Here is an 18,462-nt window from a genome sequence, read left to right as displayed (position 1 = left end):
TTTATGAGGTTAGTCATTCTGCAGGATATATTCCCCCCCCCCCCAAGGAATTCCGTGCCCTACAAATTTAAGCTATATGCTTTTTATCTTAAAGAGGCCAGCATCCTCATACCATAACTGGTAAAAGAAGGAACACAGAACCCAAAGTAGTTTGGGGATCTTGGCTCCATTGTCAGACTAAGTATTTTTAAAAATTTCTTGGAAGAGTAAAATCAGCTGGCTCTACTTATGCTTTCCTGCATCTCTGGGCCGCATAAAGCACAGTTCTGAGATATTGTTCTAACTCAGTTGTAAATGAGCAAACAAAACCCCCCAAACAATCAAAAACCTAAAACCTAGTGTCTTTGGGCCGTGTTCTCAAACATCACCATCACTTTAGCATCACCTGGAGGGCTATTAAAAACACAAATTACTGGACAGCTCGTACCCTCCCTCCTGAGTTTCCGATGTTATTGATCTGGTATGGGACCTGGGAATTTTCATTTCCCACGAAAATTCCCAGCTAGTGCTGATGCTGTTGGTGTAGGGACCGCCCTTCGAAGTCCACTGCGCTATCCAAAATTTCTGATGACCTACTCCAAATTATGGTTACTTCAAGTTTCTCTGCATGTGTTCCGGAAAGGAGCCCCATCCGTTTGGTGCCAGTGCCATTTAGGAAAGATGATTTGTTTGGGGTTTACCCAAGCACATTCCTTCCTACGCCAGTCACTGACGCGAACACATAAGAGGGCAGATAATCGCCGGACAGTTGCAGAAGGTCAAACGAACCCACTCGTTGCGGAATCTACCCTCGCACGTGACCGCTGGACGTCTACACCCTCATCCTCCTGCCTCCTCTCCACCCCCGGGCCAGACAGCCCCAGGATCCCCGGCCTTGACCCGCGATGGCGCTGCTGGGCGCGCTTGTCTGCTGCCTGCTGGTCGTCTCGCATTGCCTTCCCGGGCTCGGACTGCCCCTGGCGCCCGGTGGCAGCCCGAGTCCCGCTCCGGCGGTGGGTGAGTCCGCGACCCTTTCCCCGCCGGGAGTTGCGGGAGAGCGCAGAGTTAAAGCTCCCGCGCAATTCGTGAAAAGTGCATGGGGGCAGCAGTGCGCCCGGATCGGGGCCGGTGGGGAGTAGAGCCCCAGACGCGCGGGGCGCTGGGAGGAGACGGTGACTGCGGGACGAGACCGCGGAAGGTCGGGCTGGGTCAGCACCCTGCCAGTGGGGGCGCTGCAGGGGGCGAGGGGTTGCGGAGGCCAGACTCCTCCGGGCGTCCTCGGAGAAAGGAGATCTCCGCGTGTCTCAAGGAAAACAGAAGCTAGAAGCTGCGAGTCCCGCGTTCCCAGAGGGCCCGAATCTGCCCAGAACAAGGGGAGCTGCGGAGTTTGCTCTTCCCCACGGGGATGCACATTTCAGTGGGACTCAGGTAGTCTTCTGTCCTGCTCGCCGGGTTTGGTGGCCTTTTCTTCCCACTCCAACAGCGGAGGACCATCACGGTCCCGATGTTACCCACCTCTTAGTCTGTGTTAGAACTCCTGGAACCTTCCTATCACTTTACCTGAATGCCCCTGGGTTCTCTGTAGGTGGGACCAATTGTACTCATTCTTAACACTTTAAGGTAGTAGCTTTTGCCTTGGTGGTTCTCAAAGTGTGGTGCGGGACCAGCAGCATCAGCGTTACTTAAATTTGCCGGAAAGGCAGGTTTCTAGCCCACTCCAGACCTATGGAATACGAAACTCTGAGAATTGGGGCTCAACAAACTGTTTAACGAATTTTAGGTTTTAGGATGCCTTTTGAGCTTTCAGTTTCAAAGATCAAGGAACCCCCTGCCTCCCTCCCTGACTCTCTTGGAAAAGAATGGCTTTGTTAGAGGGAGGAAATTTTGATAGGTGGAGTTCTGTTCTGTATTTTGGGCATAGCTGTCTCTGAAACTCTGCAGTGTTTGGTGCTGAAACCTCGCTTCTCTGAGGCTCTCGCTGTCTCACACGACTTTGAAAATGCTCTGAAAACACACCTCCTCTTTGTCCAAGAGCCAAGTTCTCATGACTCAGCTGTCAGGCAGTTGAGAGCAGGAACTGTGAATCTGGTTTCCCAGTTGTCAGTCATAACAAGAAATTGTCCCAAAATACTTACGCACACTGGTTGCTGCTTTTTATTAAGGCTAGTTGTTTTTCTTTAATTATGGAACTGTTTAGGATTTTGAGATAAAATGTCCCAGGTTGCGTGGGACATTTACTGTTGTAATTTAAATGGCAAATTTACTGTTTAGCTTTAGCAATCTGATAGCAGAGGGTCTCAGTGACAGCTTTCTGATGTGTCGGGAATCTTCACTTACACTTCTCTGTTTTGATAGGGAAGCTAAGGGGCTGAGTCACTTAGGGTGTGGGTAGAGATGGAGTAAGTGGGTTTAAAGACCTGCAGACGTGTTGACTCAGCAGTTTCACGGGTTATATTATTTTACTTGTTTTCTATTTGATGTGACTCTCTCCTCCTGACCACATCCCAAATTGCTTCCTTTGCAACACACACCATGACAGGCCTCTGCTTGTTTGATGTGTGTTGTGTGTAAATTCCCAGTCATGTCAAGCCCTAGGGGTCAGAGGACAACACCCAGGGAGACCTTACCTGAGTGTGTTTGTCTACAACTCTTTAGAATTAGGGGCACCAGGGTGGCTCAGTAGATTAAATGTCTGCCTTTGGTTCAGGTAATGATCCTAGGGTCCTGGGATCAGGTCCTGCACCAGGTTTCCTGCTCTGTGGCAAGCTTGTTTCTCCCTCTCCCTCTGCCTGCTGCTCCCCCTGCTCATGTTCTCTGTCTCTCATTCTCTCTCTCGGTGTCAAATAAATACATAAAATCTTAAAAAAAAAAAAAAAAAGAATTAGTAGGTCAGAGCCTGCAGAAATAATTTGGTAGGAACTGACATTATAAGCAAGCAAACAAGAATACCTATTTGAAACAATAACCATATGTCCAAATATCTGAATTATGGTTTACTAGGTTCTTTAGGATAACTTAGAATGTTTTTAGATAAATTATAAGGGTTTTTTTTTTGTATCGTTTTGAGCACTTATCTATATATATTGAGAACACACACAAGCATATACACATACATTTATGGAAATCTTGTTAAATATTATCTGCAGAATAAGAGAAAAATCATCGTGGAGTGAAAAGAACTTGGGACTGCCAACCAGAGAATCTGTAGTGGAGTGTGGGCTCTGCCACAGGCCAGGTTTGTGGCCTTAGACACACACACACACACACACACACACACACACAGAGTACTTTATCTCTAATTTCACTAGAGGTGGGAGGTGAGGACTCCAGAGGTTCATTATTCATAAATCCCAGGTTAAGAACCTGGCAGAGTTCTCTTGGCTTCTATTTAAAGACTTTCTTCAGTGCATCTAAATAATTACCCCCTCACTTATCTGGATCTGGCAATGCAATGTAGTGGAAAGAGCACTCGACTGGAAGTCTGGAGAGACTTGTTCTGGTTCAGCTTTCATTACTGAGTCACCGGGTGATCTTGAGGAAATCCTGAAACCTGCCTGTGCCTAATTAAAGAATGTTTATTGAGGGCCCACTATAGGTCAGACATCTTCTAGCTGCAAACGATCCATGAATCTAGGTACTAGAGATGTGTTCTTAACATGTTTCCAGTTTGGGTTTATAAAATTTTAATATATTATCTCGTGTATCTTCATCATCACATTACCTCATGTAGGTGTTGTCATCTACTTTACATGAGGCAAGTGGGACAGAAGGACATTTGAAGGTGAGCACACACAAGAGACAAAAGTAGTGCAGTGGTTAAGAGCAGCATGGAAACTGGAGTTAGATTTCCTGAATCTCTGTCTCAACTCTGTTGTGTCTGACACACGTGACTTGAATTAATCTTTGTGTGCTGCAATTCCTTACCTGTAAATTGGAAATAATGATGAGTTAATGCATGTAAAGCATTAAAAAAAAAACAGTATGACACTTACAGTAAGTACTTGATAAATTCCAACTCTTACTTGGAAATGAGGAGGTTCAATCTCAAGTTCAAGCTTGGGGTCAATTAATAACAGTATAACTAACATCAAGTTTAGTTACCTAGATGCCAGGTATCTTCTAAGAACTTTATTTCTACTAAATCACTTAACTCTCATACAGGAGGCAGTGATATTCTTCCCATTTTGCAGAGAAAACAAGTCAAGATCACACTGTTAGATTAGTAAGTGGAGCTTGGATTGACTGATTGGTTTTTAAAGTCTATTTGAGAGAAAGGCAAAGAGCAGGGTGAGGAGGGGCAGGGGGAGAGGGAAAGAGAGACTTTAGTAGACTTTGTGCTGAGCATGGAGCTCCATGTGGGGCTCGATCTCGTGACTCTGAGATCAGAACCTTAGCCAAAACCAAGAGGTGGGAGCTCACCCAACTGTGCTGCTCAGGCGCCCCTGGAGCATGGATTGAAAGTCATGGTAGTCTCACTTTGGAGTCCCCACTCTTAACCGCAACACTATACTGTTCTGTGTGCAGTTTATTGTACCTTAACATTCTGCAAGCAATTAAAAAAATGTTTGCATAAAAATAAGATGTACTGTATATTTAAACGCCAAGAAGGACAGACTCCAGGATGATTCTGAGCTGCTTGCCAATGCTGCTTTGTGTGCTGGCTAAAGTATGTCTAAGCTAAAAATGAAAGTTGGAGTATTTTTCTGCACTAAAGAATAAAATAAATCACTCTTGGCAAAGGTTTTCAAACGGGAACAGAATACCAAGTAACTGATCATAAAGACTGCTTTATGTCTACTTTCTTCTGGCTCTTTTGTCTACCACTTCTTAGCTGTCAACTTAAATATATCACAAAATTGTAACAATGTTGTGGAGAAAAAAACAACCCTGGGGCGCCTGGGTGGCTCAGTGGGTTAAGCCGCTGCCTTCGGCTCAGGTCATGATCTCAGAGTCCTGGGATCGAGTCCCACATCGGGCTCTCTGCTCAGCAGGGAGCCTGCTTCCTCCTCTCTCTCTGCCTGCCTCTCTGCCTACTTGTGATCTCTCTCTGTCAAATAAATAAATAAAAATCTTTAAAAATAAAAAAAAAAAAAAGAAAAAAACAACCCAAATATAACTTACCTTTTCCACCGTAACAAGTTAACTGTTTGCAGTTTTTTGCTCTATTATTCCAGCTTTGGGTTCTTTTCAGGTGTTTGCTCACATCCATACTCAGTCTTTGTCATCTTCGTCCAGACAGATGAAAGTTCACCTTCTACTTGTTTGCTCCACGTTTCTGCTGTAGGATCTGCTGCTATGTCACATCCGATGTCTCTCTGAGACAACTTAGTCATCATCAGAGTGAACTCAAAGTTGAAAGTGTGAAAAAGCCTCAATATTAAAATAATTTATTGACTACAAATGAGAAGGCAGCAAAATCATAGACTATATATGTAAATGAGGTATAAGCAAACTGGAGAACCTTTCAAAATGGGGTTCAGATTTTGACTCTGCCTTTTATTAGCTGTGTATACCTGAACAAATTTCCTAATTAACCCAGCATTCATTTCTCAACTCTAAAACGAGAATAGTGATTCCCACTTCAAATTTTGAGAACAAAATGACATAGTGTATTTAGTTTCCTTATTATAAGGCCCGGCACAAATGCTTAATAAAGAGTGGTACTTCTGTGATTATTTGTACTACTGTTTCCTTTAATGGAAATTAAAGAATCTTTCCCCTGCTCTCAGGTGGGTTCTCGGTTTCTCCCTGAGGTTTCATCCTCTTTAACAAATGCTTTCCTTAATATCACTAACATTTGGTACAAGCGTACATTAGGAGATGTTCCTGTATTTAGTACCCTTTTAGGGCTTCTGGCAATCCCTACTTTTGGTTTAAAGCTAGTATTAAAATGTTATATTCTTTTTCCACTAATGTTGAGAGGCAAGGATTTTCAAGAAAGTAGGAGTGAGATTTAGTTCCTCATTCTGCAATCTCTTCACTGTGGAACCCTAACAGACCACATCATGGTTCTATGTCAGTTTTTCCACAAGAAGAACATAAATAATTTCTAAAACCTTAAATTCTGCAAGGAAAGAAACATACTATTAAGACAGGATATATATTATTAGTGACCTCCTGGAAGGATCTCTCCCTATATTTCATTATGCAACTTATGTTTGTTATGTAGTCTTTGTTTGGTAGTCATGCTGTTCCTGAGCTCTTGAGTGCTGACACGTGTAAGTAGTAAATTTTGGTAAATTCTTCCTACTGTCTTTGGAATCCTTATCTTCTGACAGGGAAGTGTTGTATTTACCTTCAGGGCAAATGAATATTTCAATCGTTAAGGCCTTCCTCCATCCCAGGGAGGACTGTCTCTAGTTTTTCTGTAAATATTTTGACGGGAATTCCTAAACACAAGTAGATTTAACACCATTTATTTTCTAATCAACAGGACAGTTTTGGCATGTGACTGACTTGCACTTAGACCCTACTTACCACATCACAGATGACCACACAAAAGTGTGTGCTTCATCTAAAGGCGCCAATGCCTCCAATCCTGGCCCTTTTGGAGATGTTCTGTGTGATTCTCCGTATCACCTCATTTTGTCGGCATTTGATTTTATTAAAAATTCCGGACAAGAAGCATCTTTCATGATATGGACAGGGTAAGTGATTATATATATATACCATTAGTTATTCAATATTTACCTACAGTGTCCTAAGCTTCATTAGAATGCTGAATTCCTATAAAGATTAACTGGGCTTTAAGTTAAGAATTATTTGGGTTTTAAAAATACTATGTCCAATTAATCATTAGATTATTAGAGATAAGGAAGATTTTAGAAGTCTCAGAACTTTAATTTTTTTTAGAATACAGGCTCTAGAAAAATGTTGGTGTTAGCTAAGAGATGACTTCACAGACAGAACACTTATATCAGTGTTTTGAGGTGTTTTTAATGTGATAATAGGTCTTGATTAAATAATCAAAAACAAAAGACTACAATGGGAGTTAACCTGTTCTAGCAATTTTGTAAATATCATCTTCTGGTAGTATAATTAATTAATTCTATCTGTCATGACAGAGTGATGAGATCTATATTTCCTGTGCCAGCAATAATAACCATGGTGTTATTTAACTAATTTATACATTATAATTCACTTAATCTTTACAATTTATATTATTGTTATTCTGATTTTATAGATGAAGAAATGTAGGCTGAGCTTCTAAGTAACTTGTTCAAGTGCACATAGCTAGTAAGTGGCAAACCCAGGCATTTTAGCTCTGGAATCTGTGCTTTTAGTTGCTAAAATACTTGCCTCTCATAAAGGCATATTCTCATATTCAGTCAGGCAGAATAATAGGCTTTGTATTTGTATTACACAGATTTTTAAAAATAGAACTCCCTGTGGGAGAAAGGTAAATGAAGAATAGCTGATCAACTCTTCAGCAGTCATCTGTTGTTTTGTTGTGGAAGGTGTGCGGTTCACCTTCAGGGTAACAAGGCATCATGCATAAATCTAGTGACTTTTTATAGAAATTGATTTTGTTCTTGGGGTGCCTGGGTGGTCAGTTGGTTAAGCAGCAGACTCTGGATTTCAGCTCAGGTCATGATCTAAAGGTTCTGGAATAGAGCCCCACACCAGACTCCACACTGGGCAGGGGGTGTGCTCGAGGGTTCTTTCTCCCCTTCCCCCTCTGCCCCTCTCCCTGCTTGGATCCTCACCTTCTACCCCTCCCCCTCCCCATACTCCTTCTCTAAAATAAACAAATAAATCTTAAAAAAAAAAAAAAAAAAAGTTTAGATATTGATTTTGTTCTCTACGATTCTGTCTCCTTTTCAGGGATAGCCCACCTCATGTTCCAGTGTATGAACTCTCAACAGATAAAGTCATAGATGTGATTGCTAATATGACAAACACCATCCGGACTGTCTTTCCAAATCTCCAGGTGTTCCCTGCACTGGGTAATCATGACTATTGGCCACAGGTAAATTTGATTTCAACTTTCAAAAGTGTGGTTTTTTTTAAATATTTTATCGATTTATTTGAGAGAGAGAGAGAGAGACAGAGTCAGAGATAGTGACAGAGATAGCAAGAGCAAGCACAAGCAGGGAGAAGTGGGAGAAGCAGGCTCCCAGCTGAGCGGAGATCCTGATGTGGGGCTCCATCCCAGGAGCCTGGAATCATAGCCTGAGCTGAAAGCAGACGCCCAACCCACTGAGCCACCCAGGTGCCCCCAACTTCCAAAAGTGTTTAAAGGGTTTTTCCAATCGGGAGTGTCAAAGCTATAACAATAACTAGCTGGTGGTAAGCCATGGGATTGAGACTCATGGTGGAGTGTGCTGTTAATGACTATTGAAGAAGGTAAGACAAGTGCTTTAGAGACTTCAAAGTGATTCTTAATAATCCATAAAAAGAGTTACATCCATAGTGAGTTTTGGAAGCAAATTGCCTTAGTTTGATTTTTGTTTTCCTTCATATTCTTCTTTAATTTCTACTTTCTTTTGAATAATTTTGTTGTTCATTCACATTTCCATGATAAGGTTAGCAAAGAATTTTAATATTGACAAATGTTTACATCTTGCAGAATTTCTATCACGTATACAAAGTTCTCCACACTCTGATCTATGTTAGATTATGATTAAAAACAAAAGCGTAGGGGTGGTTGGGTGGCTCATTTGGTTAATCGTCTGCATTAGGCTCAGGTCATGATCCCAGAGTCCTGGGATTAAGCCTCTTGTCATGAACCCTGGTCAGTGTGAGTCTGCTTCTCCCTCTCCTCCCTGCTCAGGCTCTCTCTCCGAATCTCTGTTTTTCTCAAATAGATAACTAAAAAATCTTAAAAAAACAAACAGATAAATATAGCAAACTATCGTAAGTACCAAAGAGGAGGTTCCTGTTCAAGTCCAGTTTATCTAATTAAGATATGATTCAAGATAGAGATTATGTTCAGAATATTTGCCTCCTGATAAGCCCAGGTCTCAATCTATTAGAGTGGCTGTTTGCTAAGCAGCCTGTAGATAACTGTGGGATGTTGGGCCTTGCCTACAGGGTCCTGTTAGAACAGAGCAGTGTAGAATCTTAGAATTACACAGATTCAAGAGATCTCAGAGATTGTTTTTTAGCTGAGGGCTTGGCAAACTGTGACCTATGGTCCAATCTGGGCCTGCACCTTGTTTTTTTTAATGAAATTTTATCATAACACAGCCATGGCTCTTCTTTCTGTATTGCTTGTGGCTGATTTTTTTATTTTGCACTAGAACAGCAGAGTAAAATTGTGGCTGCAAAGAATGTATGGCCCATAAGCTTAAAATATTTATTATTTGGCCCTTTGTAGGAAATGTTTGCTGGCCCTTGGTCTAGATCAACTCTTCATTTTATAGACGAGAAAGACAGAGGCCCAGAAATGTCGTATTGCTTGTTCACATGCTCAGAATCCCTTGGTGGTAGAGCCCACATCCCGCGTCTTTGGTGTTCAATTAGACTAACATCCTTTCATATATCCCTTGTTCTTGCTGGATTCACAGGCTCAGTATTCCTGAATGTGGTATTTTTTTCCCCTACCTCCCTTTGTCTAGATGTATCTCCTTGCTTAGAATATCTTTTCCATCTCATTTTAAAAGAATGCTTCATGAGGGGTTTGATCACCTAAGCGCCGTGATTTTGAAAAGCTGTACTCTAGGATGAGCTTAAGTTTCGAGAAACTTCTTGACACTGGCCTCCAGGCTTGAGACGAACAATAAGTACATTAGTCTTTGTGAGTCATCCATGTAAGCCGGTGGTCAACTTTGTTACTGCTGAGATGTTAGACCACACAGGGCAGAGGCTTGGGAATGTCCTAAAAGATAGATCTATTTATTTATTTATTTATTTATTTATTTATGTATTTGAGAGAGAGAAAGAGAGAGTGAGTGAGAGGGGGAGGGACAGGGGGAGAGAGAGAATCTTGAAGCAGACTCCCCGCTGAGCTCAGAGCCCGATGTGGGGCTCAGTCACAGGACCCCAAGATCATGACCTGAGCTGAAAACAAGAGTTAGCTGCCTAACTGACTGAGCCACCAGATGTCCCAAGCACCTTGTTTTTATATGCTTTAGGTGACAGGCAGATTGGTGTAGTGGAGAACATGTGGGATTTAGAGTTATAGTCACTGGAATATAAACCCTATGGTGCTCTGCTCCTAATAGCTTGACCAACTTGGATAATTCACTTAATGTCCTTGACCTATAAGTCACTAATTTGTAAATAGGAGCAAGAATACCTGCCCTGGAGAGTTTTTGTGAGAATAGTGATAATACATGAAAAGTCCATAGCTTCCTACCTGGCACATACTAAGCCCTCAGTAAGTGGAGTGGTAGTTATTACAAAAGTAAGCAGTGACATGGGATCCATCTTTCCTAACTCCTTTGGGGATTTGTTTCATCTTCTTTTTGTGAAGTCAAATCCTGTAATAATTCAAAGCTATAGATGATATCCAAATTCTAAAATATATCTATCCTACTACATGTATAGCTAGGGTGTATTGGGCAGCCTGTATACCTTAAAGAGTTAGTTTTTTTCCCATTCTAGCTTATAATTTTATATCTGAAAATCTCCTTTCTATTATTCTACTTCCACCCTTCCTCCCCAATTTCCGAAATGTCAAATGTAATATGCAAATATAACAAGTTCTCAACAAATTCCCACAACAAATTCTTCTACAGATGGAGAGCTGAGGTCGAATTCTGGTGAATTATGTTAGTAACAAATCAAGCAAATAATTTGTTAAGTATTATTTCTCTATTATAATCTCATAAACATGCACACAAACATAGTTACATAAGCATACACATACAGGTGCACCTCCCCACCCATTACATCAGCAGTAGATATTAGCGTGGGCAGCCTGGGGATTCCTTCCAGTCACCACCCAAGGAGGCAGTCTGGGCCAGGGTCCTCATTTACTCCTACACTGGCAAGGCTGGTGCCAACAAACTTATAGGTGAGTCACTTCTCATTATACCTCGTTTCTCGGCAGTGCTCATGTCACAGCCAAAGAGGATTGAGATGATGGCATGGTACAATAGATAATTGGACATAGGAGTGATGGTGGAAAGACCTGGGATTTAGACCGAACTCTGGAACTGACCAGCTGTCCCTGGATGAATCATCTAACTTCTCTGGTGCTCATATTTCTCACATCTAAAGTTGAGAGGAGAGTCTAGTGTGATCTTACATAATTTTAAGATTATACATGACCATACTGGTATGTTGGCATGGCTAACATCAATGGCTAACCCTTTTAGGTTTTTGATGTTGATAATGATAACCAATTTTTAATCAAAATCCAGATTGACCTGTAAGTCTTCGTGTGATTTTTCAGACAGATAATTCTGATTGAAAATATACTTAGGATAGTTAATTCTAGTTAGAACAAGTCATTTGGATATTACATTTCCTCAATGTAATTATATTTTCATCATGTATGAGGGATATGTATTAGGAATTAATGTGCCTTGGATGTCACCTGAAAAATAACTAAGCATTTTAACTAATGCTGACAGGAAACTCCTTTAAGAAATAAGCCCATATCACCAATATGCAGAAGAATATGAGGAGAGTAGAAAAATGGCTTCAGTTTATTAGTGCAATTTTTTAAAACAAAAAATAGGAATACTTACGAAATTTCACACATGATTTGTGTATTTTTATTCAGTATGTACTTTCTTAAAGTTTAAGGTTTTTTCCCCCTTCCTTAAAGCTTATGTCACCATAAAGATTCTTACTATAATATGATAAATTGGGATGATAAAAATACTTAGATAATAAAAAATGTTTTAAATACATGTTGTCTAAAAAATCAAAACCTGTTGCTATAAAGAGACTTCTTCAAATCAAAAGCATGTGTTTATAAATTTTCATTCAAGAAGTTCAGAAGTTTTATACTGGGGTGAGCATTTCAGAGGACTTGGTTTAGTTCTAAAATCATGACATTTCCTCCATTCTATTAGCGTATTATACCAGGCCCTGCGTGTTCGGGCTCAAACCTGCCTCTGGGTCTCTTTGATGAGCTCATTCCCACATCCATCCTATATACTGGCCAACCAGCACAAGTGCTTTTCTCTGTATATAACACTGTGTGTGCTGGCATCTGGGTCATTGTCTTTGCTTTGATGCCCTTTCTTTTCAACTCAGCCTGGTTTGTATGCTCTCTTCACTTTCCGCCCTGACGCTATGGGCCAGACTCAATTATTCATGTCTCTACCCTCCTAGAACCTTTGTGGTAGCACCTGCACATTGTCACATTGTCTTATAGGTGATTGGTTTTATATATATATATGTATATATATATATACACATATATATATATATATCTCCTTATGTTATAAATTCAAATTCCTGAAAGAGCAAATCTATCTCATATTCATCCTTGTGTCTCCTGATGTCTAACATAGTAGTATGTGCTCATGTAATGCTAAAATTAGTTAACCATGTCTCTTTAAAGTTTCAATGGTGGGTTATATTGCTTGTGGGCAGGATCAACTACCTGTAGTCACCAGCAAGGTGTACAATGCAGTAGCAGACCTCTGGAAACCCTGGTTAGATGAAGAAGCTCTTCATACTTTAAGGAAAGGTAAGTGAAAGATGTATTCATCCCTGTTTCATCTCTATTTTTATTCGTGTTGTTTAGGCTAAGATCTTTAATGTTCACACGGGTGTAGTCGTTCTGGATATGCCCAGATTTCTGGAGGCCGTAAGTCATCTTTGAAAGCCGAGGAGAGGCAGGGATGGTGAGTGGATCTGGGGCAAAGAGAGCAGGTCCAAGGTCAGGGGCTAGGTTTTAAAGTACCATTGCAGCAGCCCCTTGGGTGTTGTCACCACCAGATCGTGGGTATGAGTCTCCCCCACTCCGGAGACTGTAGCAGCTCTGGTTTCTCTGACATCTCTTCCATAGCAGTCTCTGGCAAGGTCAAAATGGGTTCCCATTTTTGCATTTTGTATTTCACGCTCTCATCTTAACTCCCCAAACATGCAGAAGTAGAAGTTGACGCACTAAGATTTCTTTTCAAAAATTCGGAACCTGGTTGCCTAGTGCCCAAACACTTTATTAGCATTTCATCTGACTATTGGATACACCTGTTGTGATTAGCTCAGTATGTGGAAGGGCTGCCGCTGGACCTGGCACACAGTAGGTTCTCAGTAAGTGTTAGACCTGATTCTTATTTAATGACAGCCTGTGTACGTACAAACTAAATGATTACAAATAAGTATAACCTTTCCAACTGGCTTGTAAACCATAATTAAGAATTTGCCTTCATAGTCACTGTGAATCTCTGTGTGTGTTTTTCTAGAGTGTGTCTTAAATTTCTTTTTATAGGTGGTTTTTATACACAGAAAGTATCACCTAACCTGAACCTTAGGATCATCAGTCTAAACACAAACTTGTACTACGGCCCAAATATCATGACTCTGAATGAAACGGACCCAGCAAATCAGTTTGAATGGCTAGAGAGTATACTGAGCACTTCTCAGCAAAATAAAGAGAAGGTAGATCCCAGACACCAAAATCTATCAGGGGATAAAAAGGGGCTAAATGTGTGTATTTATTAACTTGAGTGGAGTCAGGTATTAGTAAAAGTATTAAAATTTGAAGATGTTTTCACATGAAATACCTTATGGTTTAATTCACTCTGTTGTATTTTTGTTTTGTTTTGTTTTGTTTTGCTTTGCTTTTAATGCTTTGAGGATTGATACCTGTTTTTTTATTTAAAAAAATTGTGACCAAGGTCACAGTTACCAAATATCATCAACAGTGTAGTTTAAATGATATTAATATGATATTGATAGTTTTATAATTTCATCTTTTTTGGTGATAGGAGAGGTAGAGATGGGATATTAGCTTTTTAATTTTTAATTAATATAATTTCAGTCTTGGGTATCCAAATGTTAGTTGGTTGTGGTAAGTGTGCAAAAAGATTCTCATTGGTCATCCTTGTGTTTCTATTTCCAGGTGTACATCATAGCACATATTCCGGTGGGTTATCTGCCCTATTCAAGCAGAACCACAGCAATGAGAGAATTCCATAATGAGAAATTGATAAATATTTTTAGAAAATACAGCAGTGTCATTGTAGGACAATTTTATGGACACACTCACAGAGATAGCATGATGGTTCTCTCTGATGAAAAAGGTAATATGATATTCTGTTTGCATCTCCCTAGTCCAAGATGCTAGAGCAGAGCAGTGGCTAGCTGGTAATCTGAACTGATCCAGCATATTAAAAGTTTCACTAAGTCAACCTGCCAGCAATAGATTTTTCTGAATTATCTTCTATGCTTATAAGTCAAGTGTCTAATTTATATTTAGACCTGCAATTGTGTTTCTCCCTATTTGTCCCATGGGGCCACCATCATTTGATAGCTGTCAACAAAAAAGTCTCTGAAACCCTCAGCTTACTCCACTTTTCTTTTAGATCCTCAAGTTTGGAGAAATACTGCTGTTCATTATTTACCTCCTAGACCCAAGTCTCTTTTGATATGACTTGTTTTATTTCTCAGAATTTAATTAACAAAATACAATCTACCATTGGTTTAAAATATATCAAATACTTAATTTTAAGTGTAAATCAACATTGTCGTCTACTCAGGATTAAAAGAAGAAGAAGAAAAAATAGAAGATTGAGCGTTAAACAAACAATGATGACCTATTTTTAAAGATGATTTCCTCACAAGAAGAGGAAATTGGGCGTTAACAAAATAAGAGTTCTGATTTTAGAATAGTGAGCCAGCAATTGGGGAATGTTTTTGAAATACATTACCTCTTTTGTCTACAATGAATAAACTTGGTTAAAAAAAATGACCAGTTTTCAGCATTTGATAGCTTTTTTACTCAGAAATTTAGTCCTATAATAACTATGTATTAGAAACATGGTGACACTAATCAGATTCTTATGTGTCATTATTGGTTTTTGTTCTAGATAGATGTATAGAACAAACTAGTTTTGTATCTGTGTGTGTGTATTTGTAATACTTGGGTTTTGTTATTATGAAAAATTTCAAATATACCCAATAGCAGAAAATAATAAAACAACCCCCATGTACCATCACTTATATTTAACACTATCAAGATTTTGCCACATTTGCTTTACCTATTCATTTTTTAATTTTTTTCTTTTCCTCAAGTATTTGAAAGTGAATCTCAAACATTAGATCTATTTTAGCCCTATGTTCTTCTATCTGCATTGCTAAAATATGTGACTAGCTTATATAATCATAATATGACTGACTTACCTAACAAGATCAACAATAATCATCTAATACCATATCAGAATAAAGATTCCTCTATTTTCTCAAGTGTCTTTTTATAGTTGTTTCAAGTCCGGATTCATCAAGGATCATATGTCATTTGACTGTTTCATCTGTTAATGTCTTAATCTTGAATTTGTTCATATTTTTAATAAAGTTAAAATCAATTTAAAAAAACGCTAATGTAAATATGTCTTATCCAGGAAGTCCAATAAATTCCTTGTTTGTGGCTCCTGCTGTTACCCCAGTCAAGAGTGTTTTGCAAAAACAGACCAACAATCCCGGCGTCAGACTATTTCAGTATGATCCTCAAGATTATAAATTATTGGTGAGTTGGCACAATTTTAGAACTATGCTTGTCTTTGTACAGTTTTCATTAGTTTAGCTGAATGTTTTCAGTTTAACTATGTAGTTTCTATCTTGAAATCTTGTGATGTCTTCTTTTTTGTATTTGGCTTATCAGCACTTGCTAAGTATGGGTATAGGATGTCACCTTTTGGGAGGTGGTTTCTGTCCTCCTGAAGACTTCACATTCCTTTAGCACACTGGGTAGGGTCTGAGTTGTGGACTTGGATACATATTGAAGCTTTGCACTAAGCCCCATTTGTTACTAATTACTCTTCTCTAAAACACAGCTGTGCAGGTAACTGTAGATTCTGAAACCTTAATCTCAAGAGTTGTTCTACCTAACTTCCTTGTCCCCAGTCCATTCCTCTGTAAAAGGAGGCTTAAACTAAGTCTGACTGACCTCACAGAGTCGCTGCGAGGGTTACGTGAATGAATACATGTAAAGCACTTAGAAAAATGCTTGGTTTATAGTAAGCACTCGATACCTGTGGGCAAATTTTTTTTGTAGAGAAAATAAATTGAGCTGGACACTTATTTTTGAGACAAAAGTTCTCTGGAGCTTGTACACGAAAATGTTTTAGATCAATTTAGCCTCAAAAGTCTGGGTATTTTGCTTATGAGTACGGTCCCTTTTAATTAATTTAATTTGAAAAGAAATTTTCAGTTTAAAGTCTCTGTTGATGTAAATACATTTTTTTCTAGGTAAGTTTAATGGGAGGTAGCTCTTTTATTCTGTAGAATGTGTTTTTATGAAGGAAGAAGGGCAGGGGAAGCGTGATTTAATTCATAAACACTAGATTAAATGAGGAAGTAAAACAGTTGACTGAATTATTTTTACAACTATTAGTTTCCTTTTTATGGATCTGAGCATCAGACACACACACGTATACACACATATATATACTGACATGAAAAGTTGCCATGATACAGCACTGAATTATTTTTAAAAGTGCAAAACAGTGCATTGTATAACTTCATTTTTTGAAAAAGCCAAAAAGATAGTAAATGGGTATATATATTCTAAATATTTATATTTGTTTTGCACATAAAGTCTAGAACAACACACATAGACTGGTGCTGATAAATGTTTAACAGTTGTCCATTGGGGGAAAAAGACACTTTAGTTTATAGTGCCAATTTCCATGATATAGATACTCCCATCATGGCCAATTTAAAGCTGCCAAAGTGATGTCAGTTAACTTGCAAGATTGTTGAAAATTTGATCACTGGCTCTGTGAGCTGATACAAGCTGTCTCAGAACATCACTGATTTACGTACAGTGATTTTACTAGCAGTGGTTACTTCTGAGGTGTGTGAATCAAAGCTTTTTATTTTGTACATCTTTCTGTATAGTTTAGACTATTTTCTATTATGTTCCTTCATTTTCGATTAAAAAAATGTAATACAGATTTTTCTATTGGGTTTTTTTTTTAACAAAACCAATTCTCACTATTTTTAACTGGCTGCAACTTTAAATTAAGAATGTCATATAAATCCAAATAAGGACTCTTCTTGCTGTGCAGTACTTTATATGCCAAAGAATGAACCAAGCTTTGTGACTGTTTTTGATATAGGATATGTTGCAGTATTATTTGAACCTGACAGAGGCAAATCTAAAGGGAGAATCCGATTGGAAGCTGGAATATGTGCTGACTCAGACCTACAGCATTGAAGATTTGCAGCCAAAAAGTTTGTATGGATTAGCTAAACAATTTGCAGTCCCGGGCAATGAGCAGTTTCTAAAATACTACAATTACTTCTTTGTGAGTTATGACAGCAGTGTCATTTGTGATGGGAAATGTAAGGCCTATCAAATTTGTGCAATTTTGAGTCTTGATCATAGTTCCTATATAGATTGCCTCAAACAACTTTATATTAAGTACCATTCCTAATATTTCATTGTTTGTGTTCATAGAAAATGTAATGTTCTGTTTCTGAGATCAGTGTGTGGAAATTGTTACATAATTCTTTGTGTGTTACTGAGTGGGTGAGCAGAATTCCTACCTTTGCTTTCTTTTTTATAATCCTCAAATGTTGATATTTTTAACATTCTAAATCTTTATTATATCTAATGTAATTGAACTGCCCATTTCTAGAATGCTGTCTGGACCTGAATACCTTATCTTCCAGTTTATATATCTAATTTAAACTCTTGTACACTTTTGAAATGGTCATTTATACAATAAAACAAATGATTTCTCCTCAAGTATGATGAATTGTTTTTATTTTTTATATATATAGTTTTATTTAAATGTAGTTAACGTATAATGTATTATTGGTTTCAGAGGTAGAGGTCACTGATTCATCAGTCTTACGTAATACCCAGGGCTCATTACATCATGTGTCCTGCTTAATGCCCATCACCCAGTTACCCCATCCCCCCATCTCCCTCCCCTCCAGCAACCCCAGTTTGTTTCCTATAATTAAAAGTCTCCTACGGTTTGTCTCCTTCTCTGATTTCATCTTCTTTTATTTTTTTTCCGTGGTGAATTATTTTTAATAGGAAAAATTTCTTACTTTTTAAAAAAGATTTTATTTATTTATTTATTTGACAGAAAGAGAGAGATCACAAGTAGGCAGAGAGGCAGGCAGAGAGAAGGGGTGAAGTAGGCTCCCTGCCAAGCAGAGAGCCCAATGCGGGGCTCGATCCCTGGACCCTGAGATCATGCCCTCCGCCAAAGGCAGAGGCTTAACACACTGACACACCCAGGTACCCCAGAAAATTTTCTTTAATTCACTCTTAAAAACTCCTGTGTAAACTGGGGTTTAAGCTGTTTAAACCTCATGTGTAAACTGAGGCTAACATTGTTTCCATACGTGGTCTGCGGTTGAGAAAACCCCAAGGTCTCATTTGAGCCATCATGGGACCTG

At 39.1% G+C, this 18,462-nt stretch overlaps 1 protein-coding gene across 2 annotated transcripts; it reads left to right on the top strand.

The window, feature by feature from the left end:
- Nucleotides 1-730: 730 nt before the first annotated feature.
- On the top strand, nucleotides 731-17,800 carry SMPDL3A (sphingomyelin phosphodiesterase acid like 3A). Of its 2 annotated transcripts, none has more exons than XM_032339658.1 (8): nucleotides 731-996; nucleotides 6,413-6,626; nucleotides 7,804-7,948; nucleotides 12,475-12,571; nucleotides 13,316-13,485; nucleotides 13,949-14,129; nucleotides 15,447-15,571; nucleotides 17,166-17,800. In XM_032339658.1, the coding sequence occupies exons 1-8, from the start codon at nucleotides 885-887 to the stop codon at nucleotides 17,481-17,483; spliced, it is 1,362 nt and encodes a 453-aa protein (XP_032195549.1). In that variant the 5' UTR covers nucleotides 731-884; the 3' UTR covers nucleotides 17,484-17,800. The 2 variants fall into 2 exon arrangements, with proteins under 2 accessions (XP_032195549.1, XP_032195550.1); XM_032339659.1 differs by lacking the exon at nucleotides 731-996 and adding an exon at nucleotides 1,231-1,407.
- The last annotated feature ends 662 nt before the right edge of the window (nucleotides 17,801-18,462 follow it).

This window comes from Mustela erminea, chromosome 4 (genome assembly GCF_009829155.1).
Source record: "Mustela erminea isolate mMusErm1 chromosome 4, mMusErm1.Pri, whole genome shotgun sequence".
NCBI lineage: Eukaryota > Metazoa > Chordata > Mammalia > Carnivora > Mustelidae > Mustela > Mustela erminea.
Note: the sequence above shows the minus strand (reverse complement) of the source record. Positions and strands in the feature narration are given on the sequence as shown.